Genomic DNA, 22,286 nt, shown 5'->3' on the forward strand with positions numbered 1-22,286 from the left:
TGACTACACAGATTAAATTGAATTTTAGAATTCCTTGGACAGATGATTTTTTTAAATACAATTAGAATGACGTCCATGTAAAATCTAAATAAAATGCAATTTAGCAATCACTTATATAATGTTGAAATGTAATAAAAAAGAAACAAAATGTAACAATATTTAATTATAATATTAATTCACACGCTGCCATTCCAATCAGCCGTACATTTGACTTCATATGTGCGATTACAGAAAATATTCAGACCTTCAATTTTCACAACAATATATAAGTCAAAGTCCACTTTATTGTCAATCTTTCAGTTTGTGTGTACAGACAGAGAGATAGAAATACTGTTTCCCACAATCCCGAGGATTAAAAAATACAAATATACAGTATATATAAAAAAATATAAATATACATACATCTATATATATATATACATACATACACTCCTGTACACCCACGTAAAGATATATATATATATATATACACAAACATAATCAACATAGACACATATATACAGGGGTGCACATAACTTTTTTAGTGAGTTACTCAGATGAGTACCAGGAGACAGCGTTTGGTACTCACCCCACATGAAGCGTGGTTTTAATAAGTGCAGTCTTCCTCACTGTCCTCCTCAGTGTCTCCTTCACTGTCCTCTATTTACACTTCTTGCATGCTAGATGATGAAGATGCACCTCCCTGTCTCTTTTTAAGCCTCCGATTTGCTTTCTCCAAAACTTGTTGCCAAAACTGTGAAGTCCTTGCATTTCCTGAGGCCAAGTTGAAGGATCAAATACTAAGAAATTATCACATGACTTGTAGTCATATCTGATTTCAGAGGAGGGAAGTAACAAAGTACATTTATTCAAGTACTGTACTTAGGTACAATTTATGCTACTTTGTACTTCTACTCCACTACAGTTCAGAGGTAAATCATGTACTTTTCCTCCACTACATGTAGTTAATACATTTTAGTTACTTCACAGATCTGGATGAATGATGTGAAATATAATCAAGTCTTAAATCAGACTTTAGTTCCACCTGGAGTAAATTCACAAGCTACCCTGCAGTAGCCTATACAAAGTCATTCAAACTAATTTTTAAACACTTTAATGATCAATAATTATAAAACATATCATATACATTATTATGAAATGGACCAATCTGCAAAATGACTACTTTTACTGTCGCTACTTTAACTAGGTGTTGATGATAATACTTTTCTAATTTTACTTGAGTAACACTTCATCCACCTAACCCTGTCTGATTTCAAACTCTTCCATTAACAGCCTGAGTAAGTTTGCAGGAAGCTGTGTGTTTTACTCCACTTTGTTGTAAATAAAACTGCAGCAGCTTGACCACAGAGCGTGAACGTTGTGATCAGCTGATTTTGCGCAGTTCTCCAGTGTGTGCGCGGGGCACAGAATGTGCACAGGGGAGTCTCCCACTGCAGCCAGTTGATGTAGTTTTGGTACAATTCTGTTGTACACACCGACGTTAACAGCAGCCCCGTCTGTGCACACGGCGACCAACTCTGTCGTCCAGTGATCTAAGCCTCTTTCTCCTGTGAAGCTTCACAGGTCCGTCGGTTATGTCCTGCGCGGCACAGCCAGCACCCAGTTCAATCAGTCATAGAAAGTCCGAAGATTTTTGCAGGGAGCGAAACGGCAAAGTGGCTGCTTAATGTCTTTGTTTTTTTTGGACATGTCTAATAATTTACTCCACTGAGTGTTGACAAGAAACACGTATAGACGAAATATGTGTTTTTGTTTTGATGACCTATCAGGTACGCAAAGGCGCGTTGTGACACAAGTGACGTTACGCATTTCAGATTGTTGCCGCGCATGCGTACCTGCGTACCAGTTATGTGCACCCCTGCATATATACATACAGTATGCACACATTAAGAGGAAAAGGGATGAACACATTCTGTCTTCTATGCTGTAGCTGCAAAATCATTCAAAAAACAACTGGCGTGTAAGAGCGTAATGAGGAGTGGAAAAAGTACTGAGATCTTATACTTAAGTAAAAGTAATAATCCACAGTGTAGACATATTCTGTTTAAAGTAAACATCCATCCATAAACAAATACAAAAGTATTATCGGCAGAATATACTTGACTACTCAATCTAAAAGTACTTCAATTATTTGTGCTGAAAAGAACATTTATTGACACACGCGCCATGTGATATAAATGTTATTAGTCTTTGGCAATTAGACCTCGATCCTGATATTGTATATCTTAAAGGGGACCTATCATGCAAAATGCACTTTTGTACGTCTTTTATACATGAATATGTGTCCCCGGTGTTCCAGGGAACTCACCAAGTGTCAGAAAACACAACCCTCTCTATTTTCCTCCATACCCAAATCTCTAAAAAAGGGGCTGCAACGGATCTGATAAAAACTGATCCAGATTTGAAGACTGTCCTGACGTCAGGACAGTGGCGCTACGGCTATTGGGCCAACTCCACCAATCAGGAGGAGACAGCCACGGCCATTGCCGTTCGAAAGCGCTGGAGACGCTGTAGTAAAAAATGTCAAATTGAGCAAAATGAGGCATGGCTAAAATGCATGATCTGTTTGGTATTTTGAAAAAAAAAAAGTATAAATATGCCTTATATAGGTATGGTCCTACACTATATTATTCAAATATAGCATGATAGGTCCACTTTAAGATGGAAAAAAAAACGGAAAACCCCCCGGTTCTAGAATTTGGTGGTGATGTTGAAGATCTGGATCTGATGAGGAGATGGGAAGAAGAGGATTCTAAGGATCTGGATTTGATAAGGAGATGGGATGAAGAGGATGTGTGATGAGGTCTTTAGATTAGTTCTCCTGGGCACTGGACATGATGAAAGGAGGTAGTTGGGGTGGAGCATGACACCTGAAATCACAGCTGACTACAGGAGAGAGGAGAATGATTTAAAAGTTTGACTGCAGCACGATGATGGGCTGCTGGAGATTGCGGTGAAATGTAATTGGTTAAAAGAGAACACCCATGATGGCTGATTATATGCAGCTGTGGAGTTAATGAAGGTATACCCAGTCTTCCTACTTGAACTTGCGCTGAGCTTCATTTAATATCCAAAGTGGCCATTTTCAGAATAATATTTATTATATCACTGGATTATATTACTTACATGTTTCATAATTATATATCTTATTTTATCTTGCATTTGTACTTCTTATATTTATATTATATATTTTGTATTGTATTGTATTCTGTTCGATCTAAATCAAACAACTGTCACGAAAACCAATTTCCCTTTTTGATTATTAAAGTATTTCTGATCTGATTGTGATCCTGTATCTATCATCCAGTGTTTAAAGAGGTAAGTCAGGCAAAGCTATTTGACTTTTCCCTACAAGATGATGGTTCTTACATTGGATACCAAAAAAGGGGATTTGGTTCTGATCTTTCATTGACAGGACGTAAAAAATGTAGGAGCGGTCACCTGAAAGCCTCGGGCCAAACCAGAATGTACAAACTAGTGTTGCGTACAATTTTTTTACGTCTATTAGAAAAGTAATCAACTGACTGATGCATCTTTGGGATTCAGACTCTAGACAGAAATGTATTATGCCAACTTGAATTTAATGAGAGCATTGATAAGTGTATTCTTGAGAATGCTTAAATTCTAATATTTAACTTAAATTATTTTACCATTTATGTTTTTCCACATGTATTAACTGTTCATGAAGTGTGTTGTCCTGTAGGTGGCAATGTTTGACTTGGTTTGCTCTCTTCACCTGAAACATTAAATACACCACTCACGAATGGGACCTTGACATTCAAGATGCCCCACCAGCTCTCCCAAATATAGAAGAAAGACACACAGACTTTCTAATTTGTTATATTCTTCTGTTGAGTTTTGTCTTTGTGGCCATGTTTGTACCTCTTTGTATTCATTTTGAGTGTCTTAGTTGTTGTTTATGTCTGTTTGCAACTGTTTTACGTGTCTATGTGCTGTTAAGTGTTCATTAAGCCGTTAAAGTGAGCCAGAATGCACAAAACCAAGGCCTTTAACCTTATAAATCAAAGTGAAATTTGCTACAAACATTTGGGTTTCACAATTTCTTTTTTTCTTTAAACATATTTTCAATCCATTTAAGTTGTTTTATAGGCATTGTTCATCATGAAAACAAGGTTTGTGACTTTAAAGTTGCCGATTTTTTAAGATCTATTAACGTGTCAACAATTTCTTTGAATGTTATTTAAGTTGTTGTACAGTAGTTACTTATTTTTTTTGTGATCTGATTATGCACCCTTTACCATACACTGAACAAAATTACATAATTGTAGTAGGTTAGTTTAAAGCAATACTATTAAGTTTAAACAAAATATGTAGGTATAACTTATTGCTTCCGACTAACCTAATACAATTATGTGAAATCTGTTGACATAATACATTTAATTAAAGTCAACGTTTCAGTTTTTTCAGTGTAGGATAGGACGACAGGCAAGTTTTTATGAAACAAGAAAAATCATGTGCTTCAGCAGCAGCAGGCTAACACACACTGTAAACAAAATGACAGGGGATTTTAAAGTAAATTACTGGCAGTAGAGTTTCAAATAAGTTACTGCATTTTTACTTTACAGTAGCGATCCTGTATTTAGTTTACAGTAATAAAATCAGTGCTGCATTTTGATATTACTGTATATTACTGTAATTGTGTATGTTGCTGTAATCTCAAAAACAATATTTTACTGTGATTATACAATACTGGTATTGTGATATAACAATACATTACTGTAGTATATACAGTATCATTTTACAGTAATGCATTAAAACAGGTTTATCTTTAACCACTTTTAGATCCTTGTCTCATTTGCAATAGGCGCTACCCGAAACGATAAACAAAAACTCGGATACAATTTAAATAAAATATGTTTATTGATCTCATTTAAATATTAAGTTCAATATGAAAAACATGGTAAAATAGAACAGTTCATAACAGATTAAAATACAAAAGTTCATAACAGATAAAAATACAACAGTTCATAACAGATATAAAAGAAACAAAACTGATCCTGATATTTTAACATCTTGTAAAATAGTTAAACGAGGTGCTTTCGAAAAGAAGTATAACGCAGACCTGGTATGTGATGATGTCACATTTCCTGAACATTAAAGAGGCTGATAGCAGCGCTCCTGAGCTAAAGGGGGTCCCCTGCAAGAGAAGTGGACAAAATGGAAAAGGCAGCATATAATTGAAAATGTTTGCTACTTCAAAACTGAAAAATGAAATACTATCATACATGTATGAAGCACACATACACAAAATGTGGAATTAAAATACATGTTCAGCTTTACATGTCAAAAGTAAATCCTTACCTAACATGATGAGCCTTGGTGCGCTGGTAGGGTCAGTTGAGCCTCAATTTCATCAACAATCAGCAATAATAGCAACGTTTATCTTACTAAATATCTGTTTAAGGTCACAGCGGTTCCTTCCTTATGCTCAGATATTTTCACCGTGAAATATTGTACAGTAACAGCAAATATTACTGGAACATTACACTGTATTACAAATTCAAAGTAAATTACTGTGGGTAATACAGTAATGTACTGCCTACATTACAGAAATGTGTAACACAATGGCCAGTGGTGTAAGAAGTACTCAGATATTTTACTTAAATAAAAGTAGAAATACTACAGGTAAAAAAACTCTGTTACAAGTAAAAGTCCTGCATTTAAAATCTAACTTAAGTAAACGCACAAAAGCATCGGCATCAAAATATACTTAAAGTACAAAAAGTAGTGATTGTGCTTCATGTCTCCTTTTAGAATCATACTACGTATATTACATTACTGGATAATTTGTTTTAATGCATTGATGTGGTATTTTTTTACCTGTAATTATATATCAGAGTTTATTTATATTTTGTTTTAGCCAATAAGCTGAATCTGTAAACTAACTACTGACTAATTTGTAAAATAAATGAAGTGGAGTAAAAAGTACAAAATTGGCTTCTGAAATGTAGTGGAGTAAGTATAAAGTAGCATGAAATAAAAAATAATCATGTAAAGTACAAGTACCCCAAAATCGTAATTAAGTACAATACTTGAGTAAAAGACAAGTACCTCACTACATGACACCACTGACAATGACATCCTTGTCTCAGGGGCATCTGTTTTCTTCTCGTTTTGTGGGATAGAGACAACAAGATGCTCATAAAATATCCACTTTAAACTGGTAATCTAAAAAGAAATCAATAAATGAAAAGGAAAAAAACAACAACTCATTTTCAGCTATCAAGCTACGTCACTTCCGGGATGTATCGGAGAGCAAAATGACAGCTGGTTTATTTTTAATAACAAGGAAAAATCTAAGTAGACATCAAAGGTATGTGGAACGAAGACCTTCTATTGTATCCGTTTTTTAGACGTATTCTTGACATACTGTCATAAGGTAGTTATTATTGGAAGTATTTTATATCGTTGCCATCTGTTATCCATCTCGAGCTCCATCGAGCTGCTGTACGTTGTCTGCTACCGGGCTCAGAAGCAACAACAGCAGCAGTTTGTACTTGTTATTCATCAGTTAAGTTGTTTCCTTTAGCCGGGAAAATGACGGGGAACCGGGTTGTAATTTTCTGTACAGGGTTAGCTACAAGCTTTTTAGTAAAAAAAAAAGCCAAACTCCTTTAAAATATATGCGAATTTATTATTGTCTTAATATTATTGACATATTTATAAGATAAATCCCCCACTATAAGACCTATTACAAAACAGCAACATTTATACATTAGTTCGGCGTTCATTTTATAGAAAAAGTGTCACTTGAAACAATGAAATATCATCTTTTATAATCGAAGTGCATGTTGTTGCCAGGACCACTTCTTCCTAATTTGATTCAACTTGGTAAGGGGCTATAGCTAGGCAGGCACGTTTAAAAGTTAAAATGTGGTCTTAATAACTATTGCTTTGTCAAAACGGTAAATGCCGAATTGACAACAATAGTGTGTTGAATCGATGGTTGTCAGGTTTAAACTGATAAACTGTAAACTGATAAGCAAAGAATAATAAAATAACGACATTTTTCACAGCGGACTCCCTACAAAACAGACCCTGCCAAATTAAATTAACAAAACAGTCCATTTATAGATGCCTGCGCTCTATAGGCCGATGCATAACACCAGGGCGAATTTTATAAAAATCCACAATAGTTACATAGTAAATCGGCGTAAATCTAATAGATTACGTAGCACATTTTGCAATAAAATGTCAACCTTTACAATCGGTTTGTCTGTTGATGCAGCTATCATATTTCAACCAATAGATGTTACTCCGTAAGAGGATCTAGCCAGTAAACTTGACATTTTGTTACATTTCTCATTGCTTTATTAACAAAAATATATGCCGAATCAACGAGTTATTTGGGATTAATCGATTGCTACCATGTTTTATAAAATGTAATATGTACAGATTTACTGATGAACAAAGATACTTAAAATTGATGGATTTATCAAGGCTGTTCGGCCTAGCGGATTTAACACGTAACAAAACAAGTCAGAACGATGTAATTATTTTTAAACTAATGTTGTTCTGTAAATGGCTTACTTACTGCATAATACATTAATACCCCTGACAGACAATTGTCCTTATTTTTGTTTAAACCTCTGGATGAAATTGCTGTCTGGTTTGTAGCCTACTGGGAAAGAATTTTAGATAAATAAATAGATACTTTATTTATCCCTCATTGGGAAATGTTGTCACAGCACCAGTGTTGTAAAGTATTACAGAAGTTAAACATATTTAATGGCTTTCACATCAGCATTATTTTCTACATGCTTCCATCTTCTTTTGATTTGATTGATATTAGCAAATGAATAACAAGGCAGAAAGGGCAGTGATCTTTGACTTTGTTTGTTTTCCAGTGTCATGTGGTGAGCGGTCCTCTCTGTCCTGGTCTGCCTTGAGCAACTGACCAAAAAGGGACCAGCAATTCTTCTGCAGACATCTTCCAGACACAGCACTGGAGTAAGATACTACTGACAAGGCCTTTTAAAAAAAATATAGTTAACCCTCCTGTTGTCTTCAGGTCAAATCTGACCCTACTTTCATCAATCATAACTTTTTTGTTTTACATTCGATTGCATTAAGGCTTTATGATTTAGTCAACTGTGTAACACCCATGGTGTTCCCGGTCAAAAATGACCGCCATAAAGAAAAGGAATTAGTAACCATCCGGATCAGATAAAACACACACACAAACACACACACACACACACACACACACACACACACACACACACACACACACACACACACACACACACACACACACACACACACACACACACACACACACACACACACACACACACAGAACAATTTGACACATTTCCCGCTCTTATCATCTCTTATCATCCCCCCACATGGATCCCACCTGGCACACGCAATACATGTTCAGTGTCTATTCTTTACTGCAGTTTTTCATGTATACCAGTAGTCTGATACAATATTTACAGTTTGAAAGGGTGTTAAATGAAATTTGGTGATGATTAATGGTTTTTGTGTTAATGTAATAGCAGTTAAAACAGGACCGGTCAAATTTGACCGCGAACACCAAAGTAATGGGGGGAAATCGAAGACAATAGGAGGGTTGATGACATTCTGTTTCACTTGCAGTTATAAAATATATCTGTCAGTGTAAGGAGTTAAGCTACTCTTGTGTTTTTTAACAGGCTATCATTACAAACGCAACAAGACAGTGAGCTGTGATACTGGTCAAGTCAAAGGAAAGGTCTCTTCAGGTAAGACACTTTCTGTTATATATTTTAGAAATAGAAACAGATTAGACATATTTGACAGGACAGTGGTTCAAACACATCAGATGGATCTATGTTATATTAATATAACTTGAATTATCAGCTGAAGAGTAACAAACCGTCGGCCACCGTATATTCTTCATAGAAAGTGTTATCAAATCATCCTTAGTTAAGATAAGATAAGATGGACCTTTATTGAAACCCGTAGGGAAATTCAGTAGTTAAAGCAACAACAGAGTAAGAGTGAAATACAGGACAGTACAGATAAGAGTTCACATAAGGATAATAAACTGTAACTGTTGAAACAAGATATCGCAACAACAAGGTCAAATGTTGATCAGTTGAAGGAACATATATGCCTAATTGCAGCCCTTATAAACTGTTGTGCTGTAATGTGTAATGTATTTAGCAGCAAATATGCCTGGGTTGGTTAAACAGGGCCCATGCATGAGTGGACAGCGGATCAATGTGGATTTGTGTCTCCTTTCCACATCAGGTGAGAGGGGGCTGTTCAGCAGGACCAAGTCATGGAGCCTCCACAGGACGTGTTTGGCCGTACCTTTGTCGAGGTCATGAGTGAAAAGTACAGCCCAGAGAACTTTCCTGTCCGCAGAGGGCCCGGTATAGGAGTGGTGGTGGTGCCCATCACATGTCCTCAAGGTTCCCCTATGAAAGGTGAGCTGCACGGGCATATCACTTTTTCCTTATCCCACCACAGCTTCCTAAGAAGGGGCCAAGGCTTTATTTACTTAATATAATTGGCTGATTTAAATGCAGGGTTGGGAGGCTTACTGTACTTCAGGGTTACTATGGATGGATGGATGGATGGATGGATGGATGGATGGATATGGATGGAGATGATTTTGTCACAGCAGCATGTTGACAGTAGATCTTCAGGAATGACAACATTATTTAAAAGAAAAATAGAATAGAATACAAATAAATCAAAGATAGAAATTAAAAATGAAAATGTAAAAACAATATATACTTTACATATTCTGAATAAAAAATATCTCTATTCAGAGGAGTATCTAAACATTATAAAATATACAGAATAGGAGAATCTAAACATTATAAAATATACGGAATAGGAGTATCTAAACATTATAAAATATACGGAATAGGAGTATCTAAACATTATAAAATATATGGAATAGGAGTATCTAAACATTATAAAATATATGGAAAAAAATGTATTCTGTTACAATTACTAGTTACCTGTAAAAATATTTAAGCAGTAACCAAATCTGAGTATCCCAATATAAAAGTAATGCAACCTGATTACTTTCTGTTACTTTTAGATTACCTCAATATCAAATGCAATGAAATCAAATAAATACAAGATACTTCATGATCAAAAATGTTTCCTCTGCTCAGAGATTTTATTAATAGGAAAGCCTGCCTTTAGTTAAGAATATTCAGGCAGTAGCTGACATACCACAGTTTAAAAAGCTGAAATAAAATCTGAGCTCACAGAAAATGCTCTGTTTTAGTTTAATACATACAGGTCAGCGATAAACAAAAACGTTGAAATAATGTGAACTGATGTGAACAGAGCAGCACTCCGCGATAATTTACAGCCGTTTAGGCACGTATCATGTGAATGCAGCTTACAGTATGTCGTTGTTTATTGAGGTCACAAACAGCCATCGGTATAACAGTGGTACATTCATAAACAGTTTAAAACACCTTGTTGGAACTTCAACACCTCACTCGTTGCCATTGTGTTCAGTGAAAATTATTTGTTGTAACATATCAAAGCTTCCTGTGACTCGTTACGTTTCATCTCAAAGCCACTTTGATCATAACAAAATAAATATCCTTGTTCCTGTGCGAACTTTCCCCTCTGTCGGACCAACCCTTACTTTTTATTTTCTTCCGTCCTCTCCCACCTCCCCTCCAGACCGTCTGAACCTGCCCAGCATTCTGGTGCTGACCGGCTGTGGGATCAACAGGGCCGGAGACCAGGCTGAGATCGCTGCTTTCTGCGCACATGTCATAGAGCTGGACCTGTCTCACAACAAGCTGCAGGACTGGCAAGAGGTGCCGTCTCTGAGTTTATTACAGTAGTTCATTTCCATTCCAAGATAATGTAGTTGATTGTTGTAACAAACCCGCAAAACGCAACATTTATAGAATACAACACATTAGAATAGAGTAGAACAGAATATAATTCCTTCATTGTCATTGTACCAAGTACAATGTTTTAAAGAGTTACAAGAGTTACAACAATGGAAGACTTAGGACTTAACCAAGGAATATTCCTCTCTGTCATAAGATGCATTTCCATCCATTTCTTTAAAAAGAATCTGAGTGGAAATGCCTAAAGTTTGTGTAAAAAAGTATAGCGAAAATCTTCATTCTCCTGTCCGAGATGATAAAGTATATTTCAGTGTATTGATAAAAACTAAATGTGAAAATGGATTGAGAGAATAGATGATAATGATTTAAAAAATATGAGTTTCACTATCTAATGTAACCTTACTAACGCTCATATTAGCGATACATGTGTATGGATAGCTGTCTATAGAAGCCTATTGTAGTCCAAAAATAACAATTAAATACACATAATGATGCTCACCGTTGACAAATTCTAATGTCCAGTAAAGATCTGTTGCTGTCCAAAAAGTAAAATCAATTTTGTAGTTTTCTGTTTACATTTCTACTTTCTAAAGTGAAAACACATCATCGCTCGTTTCTCAGATCAGTAAAATCGTGTCTAACGTCCCCAACCTGGAGTTCCTGAACCTGAGCTCGAACCCCCTGGGAGGAGGGACCCTGGAGCCGCGATGGGCTGAATGCTTCTCCCGGGTCAGACGCCTCGTCTTCAACAACACCCAGGTGTCCTGGGACACCCTGCTGCTGCTCACCAGGGAGACAACTGAGTAAGGAGATCACTGCTTTTACGTTCCTCCACGAACTGGCTTACAGTGCATATAAGATGAGAGAAAATGAATAATTGAGTGCTGCAGGGATGCCATAAATTTGTAAGCTTTGCACTGACTGCCTAAACAAAAAGCCAACAAGATTTTTCCATCATATTTTCAAATTGTTCATTATACAAGATTTCAATTTGACAGGGGAACATGCTTTTTTGGGGTTTCTCTTTCCTTTAGTGTGTTTATATAGGTTTAGTGCATGTAAATGGTCTGCAAAGGCTAAAATCCCTGTGTTCCCTCCAGAGGGAGTTTCTGAAAATAAGCAACATATGTCCTCTGTAAGAAAATATTTTGTGTAATGGACAAACTTAATTCTATGTGACCAGGCAGAGTATCACCTTTTCCCACACCCTGTTCACTTCTGCAGGCTGGAGGAGTTGTTCCTGTGCCTTAATGAGTACAGTAGTGTGAGTGCCTCCAGTATGGCCTGCCCCAGCCTGCGCCTCCTTCACATCACCGACAACAGCCTCAAGGACTGGGCCGAGGTCCGCAAGTTTGGCTCCATGTTCCCCAGTCTGGACACGCTCATTATGGCAAACAACAACTTGGCCTCCATTGAAGACGGCAAGGATATCCTGCTGAGGCTCTTCCCCAAACTACGCAGAATCAACCTGCACAACTCAGGTCAGTTACGAGAGTTGATTTGTATGTGTGTTTTGGTTTGGGACATGTTAAACAATGTAAACATTTTCATGTTCCTTATTGTCCCTTATTGGCTTCTGTGGAGGTGAGGTTTTGCGGGCATCTAACAACTGGAAGGTTCTGGGTTATATGTGGTTGTGTGAATGTGTGTGAATGTTAGCTTCCATGAGCAGGTGCAGTGGTAGAAAAAGTATTGAGATTCTTTACTTGAGTAAAAATACTGATATGCCTACCACACTGTAAAAATACTGCATCAAGAATGATACTTAAAGTGGACCTATCATGCTATATTTGAATAATATAGTGTAGGACCATACCTATATAAGGCATATTTATACTTTTTTTTTTTCAAAATACCAAACAGATCATGCATTTTAGCCATGCCTCATTTCGCTCAATTTGAACATTTTTAGCTCTGTTTTTGCAAGGGCTGATTCTGTGAGCAACAGCACCATCTACAGGCCTGGCATATGTACTACAGCGTCTCCAGCGCTTTCGAACGGAAATGGCCGTGGCTGTCTCCTCCTGATTGGTGGAGTTGGCCCAATAGCCGTAGCGCCACCGTCCTGACGTCAGGACAGTGTTCAAATCTGGATCAGTTTTTATCAGATCCGTTGCAGCCCCTTTTTTAGAGATTTGGGTATGGAGGAAAATAGAGAGGGTTGTGTTTTCTGACGCTTGAGTTCCCTGGAACACCGGGGACACATATTCATGTATAAAAGACGTACAAAAGTGCATTTTGCATGATAGGTCCCCTTTAAGAAAAAGTATTTACTGTAAGTACGATTAAGAAATATACTTAGCATCAGGAGTAAAAGTACTCAGTAAATCTTCACCTTTAAGAAGCTGGAACTATGAAATACTTTTAGCAAAATTGCCCACTTTTAAGTTACTTTGAGTTACTTAAATACAATTTTGGAATGGTTTAATCTATACCAAATAATCATATTTTAAATGTTTTTTCTTTATAGTTTAGAATGTAAGTAACTAGTGAATACATCTGAAACATTAATGCAGTGGGGTAAAAAGTACAACATTTGCTTCATAAAATGTAGTAGAGTAGAAGTATAAAGTAGTAGAAAATGAAAATAAAAGGAAAATATTTGGGTTCTAGTACCTCAAATGTGTACTTAAGTACAGCAATTGAGTAAATGTACTTAGTAACATTCCACGACTGAGCAGGCGGCCCTTTGCATGGCATCCCCTGCCTCTGAATGAATGAGTTTGAATCAAGACTCCACTAATTGTGCATTTCCATTGCAGGGCCTCACTCGGCTTAGTACGGTATAGTTAGGCCTTGTTAGGCCAGGCTCACTTTGTGCTGCTGCGTTTCCATTACAGTTTAGTAGCTGGGGCAGTAACTATAGTAACGCAGTGTAGACGGAGCCGTGACGTCATCTTCAATGCGAACCACAGAAAAACAACATCAGCCGTTAGCTGTTAGCACTCAAGCTCACAGCTGGGTTTAGGGTTAGGGTTAGGGTTAACCCTAACCCTATCTGTTCAGAAACTAGACAAAAGTTAAACAAGTACAAACCACAGACTGTCTGTGTCATGGCGAATACTGTCGCTGGTTTATTTATGTCTGTATAGGCCGTTGTTGTGAGTGTGGACGGTCGGAGCATATACTGCGTTAGCTTAGCCGATCTCCATTCAGAAAACACGCATTTTAAAAGGTTTTTCGCCTGACGTCTTGTCTGCAGACTTGTCAAAGCATTAATTCATGGTTTTTACTAACCGGTATCAGTATGTTGTTACTTCGGCATCATTTTGAAATGTGCATTACAATTAAATCACGGTCAAATATGTTCATTTTGTTGTAGTTGTAGCCCCCTTGCCAGCGATTCTCTCTCTCTAGTTTAGCATACTCAGCCCGACTCAGCCTGGTTGTTGGCCCGCTAAGAACCTCGATTTTATGGGGCCAGAAAAACTGTGAAATAGTACCCGCTAGCCGGTACTATTCCTAGTGGAAACGCAACCAAAACGGCACGCTTAAACCGCGCTCCGCGTTGTAGTGGAAATGCGCCATAAGTGTAGATGCACATTTTCGTCGTGGCCAAACAGCGTTACTACAACTTATGTTTCAGTCCGTGACCGTTCTCTTTATACTGTACGTCAGGGACGTGCACAAACATTTGGAGGGGCTATTGCTCTAAACTGGAAAAAGGGCACTCAGTTGACTTTTATGTCCAACTGCTAAATTCGTTATTCAGGCACATTTTTAGTTTTGCGGATTACGCATTATTCTTATTCTTATCATTCTTTATGAGCGCAGTAACGGTAAGGTATCTAATTACTTATTTATGTAGTATTCCATAACTTAATAACAGAGATGGTCAAACTAAAGTGGTAGAGACATGGCAGAAATCCTACAATGAAGCGGGAGAGTGAAGTGTTCTCCCGTGAGAGGGCGATCAAGAAAAGAGAGCGAGCGGTGAGGGAGTTGAAAAGACACAGAAAGACAGAAGTACAATTATGGCGCGTTTCCACTACACAGCCTCGCTCGGCCTCGCTCGTTATGGCTAGGCCTCGTTAGGACTGGCTCACTTTATGGCGCATTTCCATTACAGTTTAGGAACTGGGGTAGTATCTAAAGTAACGCAGTGTAGGCGGAGCCGTGACGTCATCTTCAATGAGAACCCCAGAAAAACAACACAGTCGTTAGCTGTTAGCACTCAGAGCTCACAGCTCCTCATATATGTTCAGAAACTAGACAAAAGTTAAACAAGTACAAACCACAGACTGCCTGTGTCATGGCGAATACAGTCGCTGCTTTATTTATGTCTGTATAGGCCGTTGTTGTGAGTGTGGACGGTCGGAGCATATACTGCGTTAGCTTAGCCAATCTCCATTTAGAAAACACGCATTTTAAAAGGTTTTTCGCCTGCCGTCTGTCTGCAGACTTGTCAAAGCATTAATTCATGGTTTTTACTAACCGGTATCAGTATGTTGTTACTTCGGCATCATTTTGAAACGTGTATTACAATTAAATCACGGTCAAATATGTCCATCTTGTTGTAGTTGTAGCCCCCTTGCCAGCGATGCTCTCTCTAGTTTAGCATACTCAGCCCGACTCAGCCTCGTTGTTCCTGGCCCTAGACCCACGATTTTATGAGGCCAGAAAAACTGTGAATTAGGACCCGCCGGCCGGTACTAGGCCAAGTGGAAACGCAACCAAAGACGGGCCGCTGACGTCACAGCCCTCTTAAACCGTGCTCCGCGCTGTAGTGGAAACGCGCCATTAGAACAAGTATATTTAGGTGTTTTTTTTGTAAATAACCGACGGTGTCAAGAGGAGGTAAAGTCCCCTGGTTTGTCCCCTATACTCTAACGCCAGGCAGGCACATGGTGTGATCACCATAGCCATATGAGGCCGGAGGGCTTTCCTTTGCTTCCAGCTGTCAGATTGTAAACAAAGTCACGTGACTGGGGGCAGATGTCAGCGCTGACAAGGTGTGTTTCCCGCAGCGAGACGCTACAATACTAATTAGGCGCTTTCACACCGCAGTACTTTTCCCACAAAGGTTCATCAGAACTTAGTTAATGAGAACTCTTTAGTTCTCATGAACTAAGTACAGATCGCGTTCACACCGGAATAAGTCCCTGGGGGAGGATTAGGCAAATGAAGCCGCTGACATCACTTCTTCTTCTTCTGCTTTGGGTTTACTGGCAGGCCGCAAACAACTTCACGGCGTATACTGCCACCCGAAGTCCCCGGAGTTAGGGACTGGCTTCAGTAGAAGCTGCTGAGACTCCCAGCAGCTTCTACTGAAGCCTTCCGAGTAAATCGCCAGAACGCCGACACCTCCTCATCTCCACTGCTCCCATGTTTTCTTTTGTGTTGCCATAAGTTAGTCTCTCTCCGTTTGTGCGCTGGGCTAATGCTAATGCTAATAATGCTAATTCAAGGATAATAAAATGGCGGCTTCACAACACTTTTTGGGAGTTTTACGGGGCGTGGTTTGCATTCCGCCCAGCCAATCAGACATAGGAACCTTTTTCTCCCACGAAAGTCCCTGCTCTCTAGCAGGGACGGAAAAGGGGGTAAAAAGGATCTCATGAACTCATTTTTGTTCCGGCTCTTTTTGGTGTGAACGCGACATTTCGGAACTATATCGGAACTAAAGTGGGAAAAGTACTGCGGTGTGAACGCGCCTAAAGTGGGCTTATCATGTTGATTCGGCCACAATAGAAAACAAAACAAAACTCTCGCTCTCTCCAGAGGGGCAGGTCAGACAAAAATGGCAAACGGGCCGTTGCCCGGGCAACATTAGCCCGTACCTGTGCACGTCCCTGCTGTACGTACATGGTTTGAATGAGTGAATGACTTGTATATGTAAAACACTTTGAGGAGTATTAAAGACTGGATATAGCGCCATATAAATGCAGTCCTTTAACCATTTATAGTTTCATTCTGGTAGTAAAACACTGATATGCTTCAGATGTTCAGCTCAGTACAGAAGGGCAGAGTAAGCATCTGTTTGCAATGACTTAATGGCTGACAAAAATAGCAAAGGCAAACATGTCATTGTATCTTAAAAGCTTTGTTTTATCTGTAGAGTATTGGAACAGATCCCTCTCCACGTCACTTTTTCAGGAATTGTTTCTATTTTGGGGAGTATTGCTGGTCGATCTATTTTTGGAGTTCTGTTGAGAGTAGAACATTAGTCTTGTTGTTTCAGATTATGTCTTGAAGATCCATCTTAAATCAAAAACAAGCTATGCTGACAGGCTGTAGCTTTATTGTACTTGTTATTCAAATTTTAGACACCAGGTTTAACATATTTCACAGAGAAATGTTAGCACATGGGTTGGACAGAGTTAAATTAACCTTAGATATGATAATATAAACAATTTCAATTATCATTATTACAATTGTCTCTCTTTCTTTTTTTTAATTCCTGTCTTTTTTATTTTTGCTATTGGATTAAAGGCATATGTTTTGGCCTTTTTCTTTGTTTTTTTCTTTTTACTTTATGTAACAAATGCATCACGAGAATCATCTGTGGACAAACAAAGTAAATGGATAAATGTTTTGTTTTTTTAAAAAGGGTTATCTGTGAGAGACACAGCACACTTCATTATAATACATGTGAACTGTTGCTATTTATTTATCCTGATAACTGTTTAAAAAGTGAGTTTTCGATGTGTGTTTTCAGGATTTAACCGATGGGAGGACATTGAGAAGCTCAACTTCTTCCCCAGGCTGGAGGAGGTGCGGCTGCAGGGCATTCCCTTACTGCAGACCTACACCAACACAGAGCAGCGCAGCCTCATGGTAGCACAGTGAGTCTCCACAATGGAAATCCCTGTGTCCATAAACTGCTTGTTTGTTTCAAACACAGTGGAGTGTTTAAAAGGATGACATAACATTTCCAAAGTAATCTGACTTAAGTCAACTTAAATTTCCGATTCACACATTGTCAATAATATCGTGTGCTTCCTCATAGGCTTCCTTCAATATCACTGCTTAATGGCAGTGTTGTGACTGACAGTGAGAGAGAAGACGCAGAGAGGTTCTTCATCCGTTACCACCTAGACTACCCTGAGGAGGAGCTGCCTTACAGGTACGCTGCACTTATTCTCTGTACTACAAGAGTGTGAGTGTTAGTGTCATGCATTATAGGTATGAGTGTACTCTTAATACTCACACCACAACCTGCTCTGTTCCTCCTCAGATACCATTCCCTAGTAACCAAGTATGGGAAGCTAGAACCTCTCGCTGAGATCGACCTTCGACCTCGCTGCCGTGCCGAGGTGGAAGTTCACTGTGAGGAAAAAGTGGAACAGGTGTGTTAAACAGGCTGTAATGTTATGTTGTATAATGTAGAATGTCTAAAGAGGCAAGGCTTCGAGTGATATTGTAACCCATTAATCATGATCCTGGTATCAACAAAATATTATTTCACACTGGGCAACGCAAATGAAGTGGAGAAATACAAATATCCAGACTTTGGTTAATTGTACTTATTCTAAATTAAATTAGTGTCACAATTGCATAAAATGTTTGTCTTTGTGTCAGCTGAGCATCCGTTTGGACCAGACAGTAGCTGAGCTGAAGAAGCAGCTGACAACAGTGGTCCAGCTGTCCACCAGCAGCATGAGGATCTACTACATCGACAAGTGCAGCGCCTTCGGTCCGGAGGAAATGAAGTACAAAACCCGGGCTCTGCACTCCTACAGCATTCAGGACGGTGATGAGATACTGGTGGTGCCGAAGACCAAGTTAAAAGCTGGTGTCCAACTGCCGAAATAGGGTGATGATTGATTAATTTGATTATGCGTTAACTGGAATCACGAAATAAATGGAAAACGCATATGGAACAGCATCAGCGGCCACTCGTTAGGAACACCATCATGGAGACTGCAGTGGGCTGCTCGGAGGCTCTGGCTGGAATTACAGCCCTTTACGTATTTATTTATTTTCAGCTTAATTTGAGGGCACCCACTGGAGTGTGTAGACAACGCTACCAGCTTAAGCAGAGAGAAGGGCGCTTCTTTATCGGCAAAGCTTGCTGCAGCTCCATTACTGTACCAAACAAATTCCTAGTCAAGTATCCAAAGCCACCACCTTTCCCACTTTTTGCAAACACTACCATTATTAGCAGTGAGGCAGAGTATTTTTTAATAGGGCATCATTTCAAGAAATGTGCAGTTGTTGAAGGAAAATCCTGCTTGTTAAATGGTGGTTATGAAACTGTCTTTTATTTGGGTCCATTTTGTTTTTGGTGGTGTTTTTTTCAGTATTTGTATTAATAGTTGCAAAAGTTAGAAGATGCTACATCACATTATTGATTGTTGGACAAAATGCAGAATCAAAAGCATTTAACTATTTCTAGATTTGTTATGACGATCGATAGTTGTTTGTCGTAGAATATACCAATTGCACATCCTCCAGGAATCCCCAATGACTTGGGACATATGAAAATACTGTGCTTTAAAAGTTATAAGAAAATACACAAATTTAAAATTGTGATTAACTACATAAGTGTAATAACTGGACACAAGATCTTCCTGTCGATTCCGAGTCTGTGTACCCTCCTGGCTTCAAGTTTCAACATCATAGTTTTGTAAGTTTACTTTGCATTAGGATTGGCTTGCAAACTTATCGTTATGCCTGTACATACAAACCATGTGCTAAAGTGAGATTTAAGAAGAGCACAAAAAAAACCTTCCGGTTAAACCCTGCACAGTGGATAATAAAGCAACAATAGGTCAATCTGGAGGGGAACTTTAAATAAAATAGAAATTGGTAAGGCAGGCTAAGGAGAATATTGGTAGTACAAAAAGGAAAATAACACCACTTAATGACAAAATGGCTTCAGGAGTGCAATGATCATACATTGAATATATTGTGTAAAGACAGTAAGCAGTATTTTTCTGGACTAGCTTAAGGTTGCCTTCAAGCAATATAAGTAGAGCTGTGTCCCAACTATTAGCAGGAAGTCACACATGTTTTCAGTGGTTTGTTTAGTCACCATTCTCCCTTATCACTATTGTTTTGTGAGTTTTATGGATTTGAGGACCTCAGAATTCCTTCTCTGTTATTTGCAGAAGATGTAGTTGTGTTGTGTATGATGTTTTGTTGGCATCATCAGACTGCAGCCTTCAGCACAGCCTCGGGCAGTTTGTATTTGGGTTGAGAGCCAAAGGCCATAGTCGGACAAATCTTTATTTCTCCCACTGTGTTGGGTGTGAGTTACTGCTTTAAGAGAAGGAGTACCTTCCTGCCATCAAGTTATTTTTGCTTAGGAAGGTTGCTAACTAATTGTAATGACCTGGAAGTATTTACCTCAAAGCCTTGATAAGAGCTGGTTGAGTTATCTAAATGCTAAGGGAAGGTCCTTTGTTGCTTCTGCTCTTAAGTCCTTTAGCATAGGGTACATTGGTCCGACCTTTACCAAAGAAAAAGAGAATATACCGTTCCACACTTTTATAAGACATGAGATAAACAGGGCAACTGTGACCGGTTGCTTGCCAAATAGTGAGCCCACATTTATCTGTACTGCTAAGTCTTATATTGGCTACTTAGCTTACTTAATCTTCTTCATCAGCCAGCATCCTTGGTATCTGTTGTTCACTGATTCTGGTTCTCCCCCTTCCATCTTGATGTTTCTTGGCATCTCTTATGACCATTTATGAATGAGTCACTAACATTTATAACTACTGAAAGGGAGCCTTATTGTAAAGTGTGAAACACATCACCATCTATTGATGAGTCACTAACATTTAACTAACTACTAAAAAGGGTGCGTTGTTTTTAAGTTTAATACACATGTCCATTTATGAATGAGTTATAACATTTACGCTGACCTAATACACATTTTTCACATGAAATGCAAAGTAAGATGCAACAGAGCCAAGCAAAACATTTTATTCACACATGAAGAAAATCAGGACTCAAAGTAATGACTGTTTAGTATGACTGATACACATATTTAAACATAAAAGCTTTTCTCAGACATAAATGAAAGACTTGGTAAGACATACTGGTACTCAGACTGGAAAGGCTTTGTGTATATTCTTGAACAAGCGTCCAAGCAGTCCATCAGGGTGAGCAGAGCCAAGCCAAGATGACCATTCAAGAACCTTGAGGTGTTCCTCCAACAAACTCTCTGTACGGTTTCCTCTCAGTCTACGGACATGTCCTTTGACGGTCGACCAAGCTCTTTCATTATGTTGGGTATGACTGCTGTCTGGGGGTTCACAAACACCTGCTGTGGTTTATGGTGTAGTGGTTGTACCCCATGTTACTCTGCACTCTCCTGTATGCCCTCCACTCATCAGTCATGATACTACTTCCTGACTTAACATGCCGTCTAATCAGAGGGACAAGGTTGCATCTTGATCGTTTCTCCACTAGTTTCAACACTAGTCTCCGCCTTTTGTCTTTAACTCCCATCATTCCGAAGACCCATTTCTTCGAAAGAAAGGTACAGTATGTCGAAGACGTCCATGTGCATACCAAAAAATAAATCATAACATCATCTTAGTTAACAACAAAATGCACACAAATTACAGTAAAAACTGTTGCACATCATGTTTCAAAATGCCATACTTGTTTATTAGGTGCATTGTAAAACATAATTTAAGGATAATTATACAGTAATGGTCCATATTGATTTAAAAAAAAAAAAAAGTATTCTCTTCGTTCTTCAGATATGACTGTGACGTTAACGTGTAAGCTCAATAATGAACTCCAGCTCAACCAACCATATTGTAATATCTACGTAATCATCTTGAAATATGACATTAACATTTGTAATATACACACATCTTATTGAGGTTAATTTCACACACACTAGGCCGTTCAACACTACTTTGACGTTAGCTTGTCTACACAATCGATCATTTTAAATGAAGCTTATCAATGCATAAAGTTACCTACCTAATAAAATATCTCTCTAACTTACAAGGATGACCTTATTTTACCAACCTCAAACAGAAGCCGTTTGTTCTACAGTATTATCCCACTTAATGCTTAACACTTCTCTATTACGTTTGAACTTGGAGGCTACGATTAGCATCGTTAGCACAGATGTAATAGATCTAACCGAAGCCTTAACATTCATTAACGTTAGCTGACTAAAAACATAAGCAACAGATAAATAAAGTACTCTGATTTCACTTACCGTAAAACTGCATTCATGCACCGTCTGTTTTAAACGCGGAGCGAGTCACAATAGTCCGATCTAAGCATGAAGAATAGTCCACAAGGCACCAGCACAACAAACACGGCCGAGTTCAAGTTATGTTCCCCGGATGAGCTGAGCAGGCAGAGCCCCTGTAGCTTCACGGAGCTGCTAGCAGAGCAGAAAGCTAACAGCAGCAGTCAAGGGTGTAACTTTGGTTTGAGAAGTAGGGGGGACACAAAACAGGGGGTCCTCCGCAATGAAACATTTTCTCGATTTAATTCCATTTCCTGCCTTTCTACAAATATATT

The 22,286-nt window shown here is 38.5% G+C and overlaps 1 protein-coding gene across 1 annotated transcript; it reads left to right on the forward strand.

Moving 5' to 3' along the window:
• The first annotated feature begins 6,269 nt into the window (after positions 1 to 6,269).
• Positions 6,270 to 21,391, forward strand: LOC117469046 (tubulin-specific chaperone cofactor E-like protein). The gene is made up of 11 exons (XM_034113436.1): positions 6,270 to 6,334; positions 7,869 to 7,971; positions 8,679 to 8,747; positions 9,259 to 9,437; positions 10,666 to 10,805; positions 11,466 to 11,647; positions 12,069 to 12,325; positions 17,503 to 17,629; positions 17,794 to 17,910; positions 18,022 to 18,133; positions 18,366 to 21,391. The coding sequence occupies exons 4-11, from the start codon at positions 9,290 to 9,292 to the stop codon at positions 18,597 to 18,599; spliced, it is 1,317 nt and encodes a 438-aa protein (XP_033969327.1). The 5' UTR covers positions 6,270 to 6,334; positions 7,869 to 7,971; positions 8,679 to 8,747; positions 9,259 to 9,289; the 3' UTR covers positions 18,600 to 21,391.
• Positions 21,392 to 22,286: the final 895 nt, after the last annotated feature.

Source organism: Trematomus bernacchii, unplaced genomic scaffold, assembly GCF_902827165.1.
Source record: "Trematomus bernacchii unplaced genomic scaffold, fTreBer1.1, whole genome shotgun sequence".
Classification (NCBI taxonomy): Eukaryota; Metazoa; Chordata; class Actinopteri; order Perciformes; family Nototheniidae; genus Trematomus; species Trematomus bernacchii.

Coding starts and splice junctions, on each gene's coding strand:
- LOC117469046 (XM_034113436.1), top strand. CDS start 9,290: ATGGAGCCTCCACAGGACGTGTTTGGCCGTACCTTTGTCGAGGTCATG. Junction 10,806..11,465: donor AGCTGCAGGACTGGCAAGAG/GTGCCGTCTCTG, acceptor CTCGTTTCTCAG/ATCAGTAAAATCGTGTCTAA. Junction 12,326..17,502: donor AATCAACCTGCACAACTCAG/GTCAGTTACGAG, acceptor GTGTGTTTTCAG/GATTTAACCGATGGGAGGAC.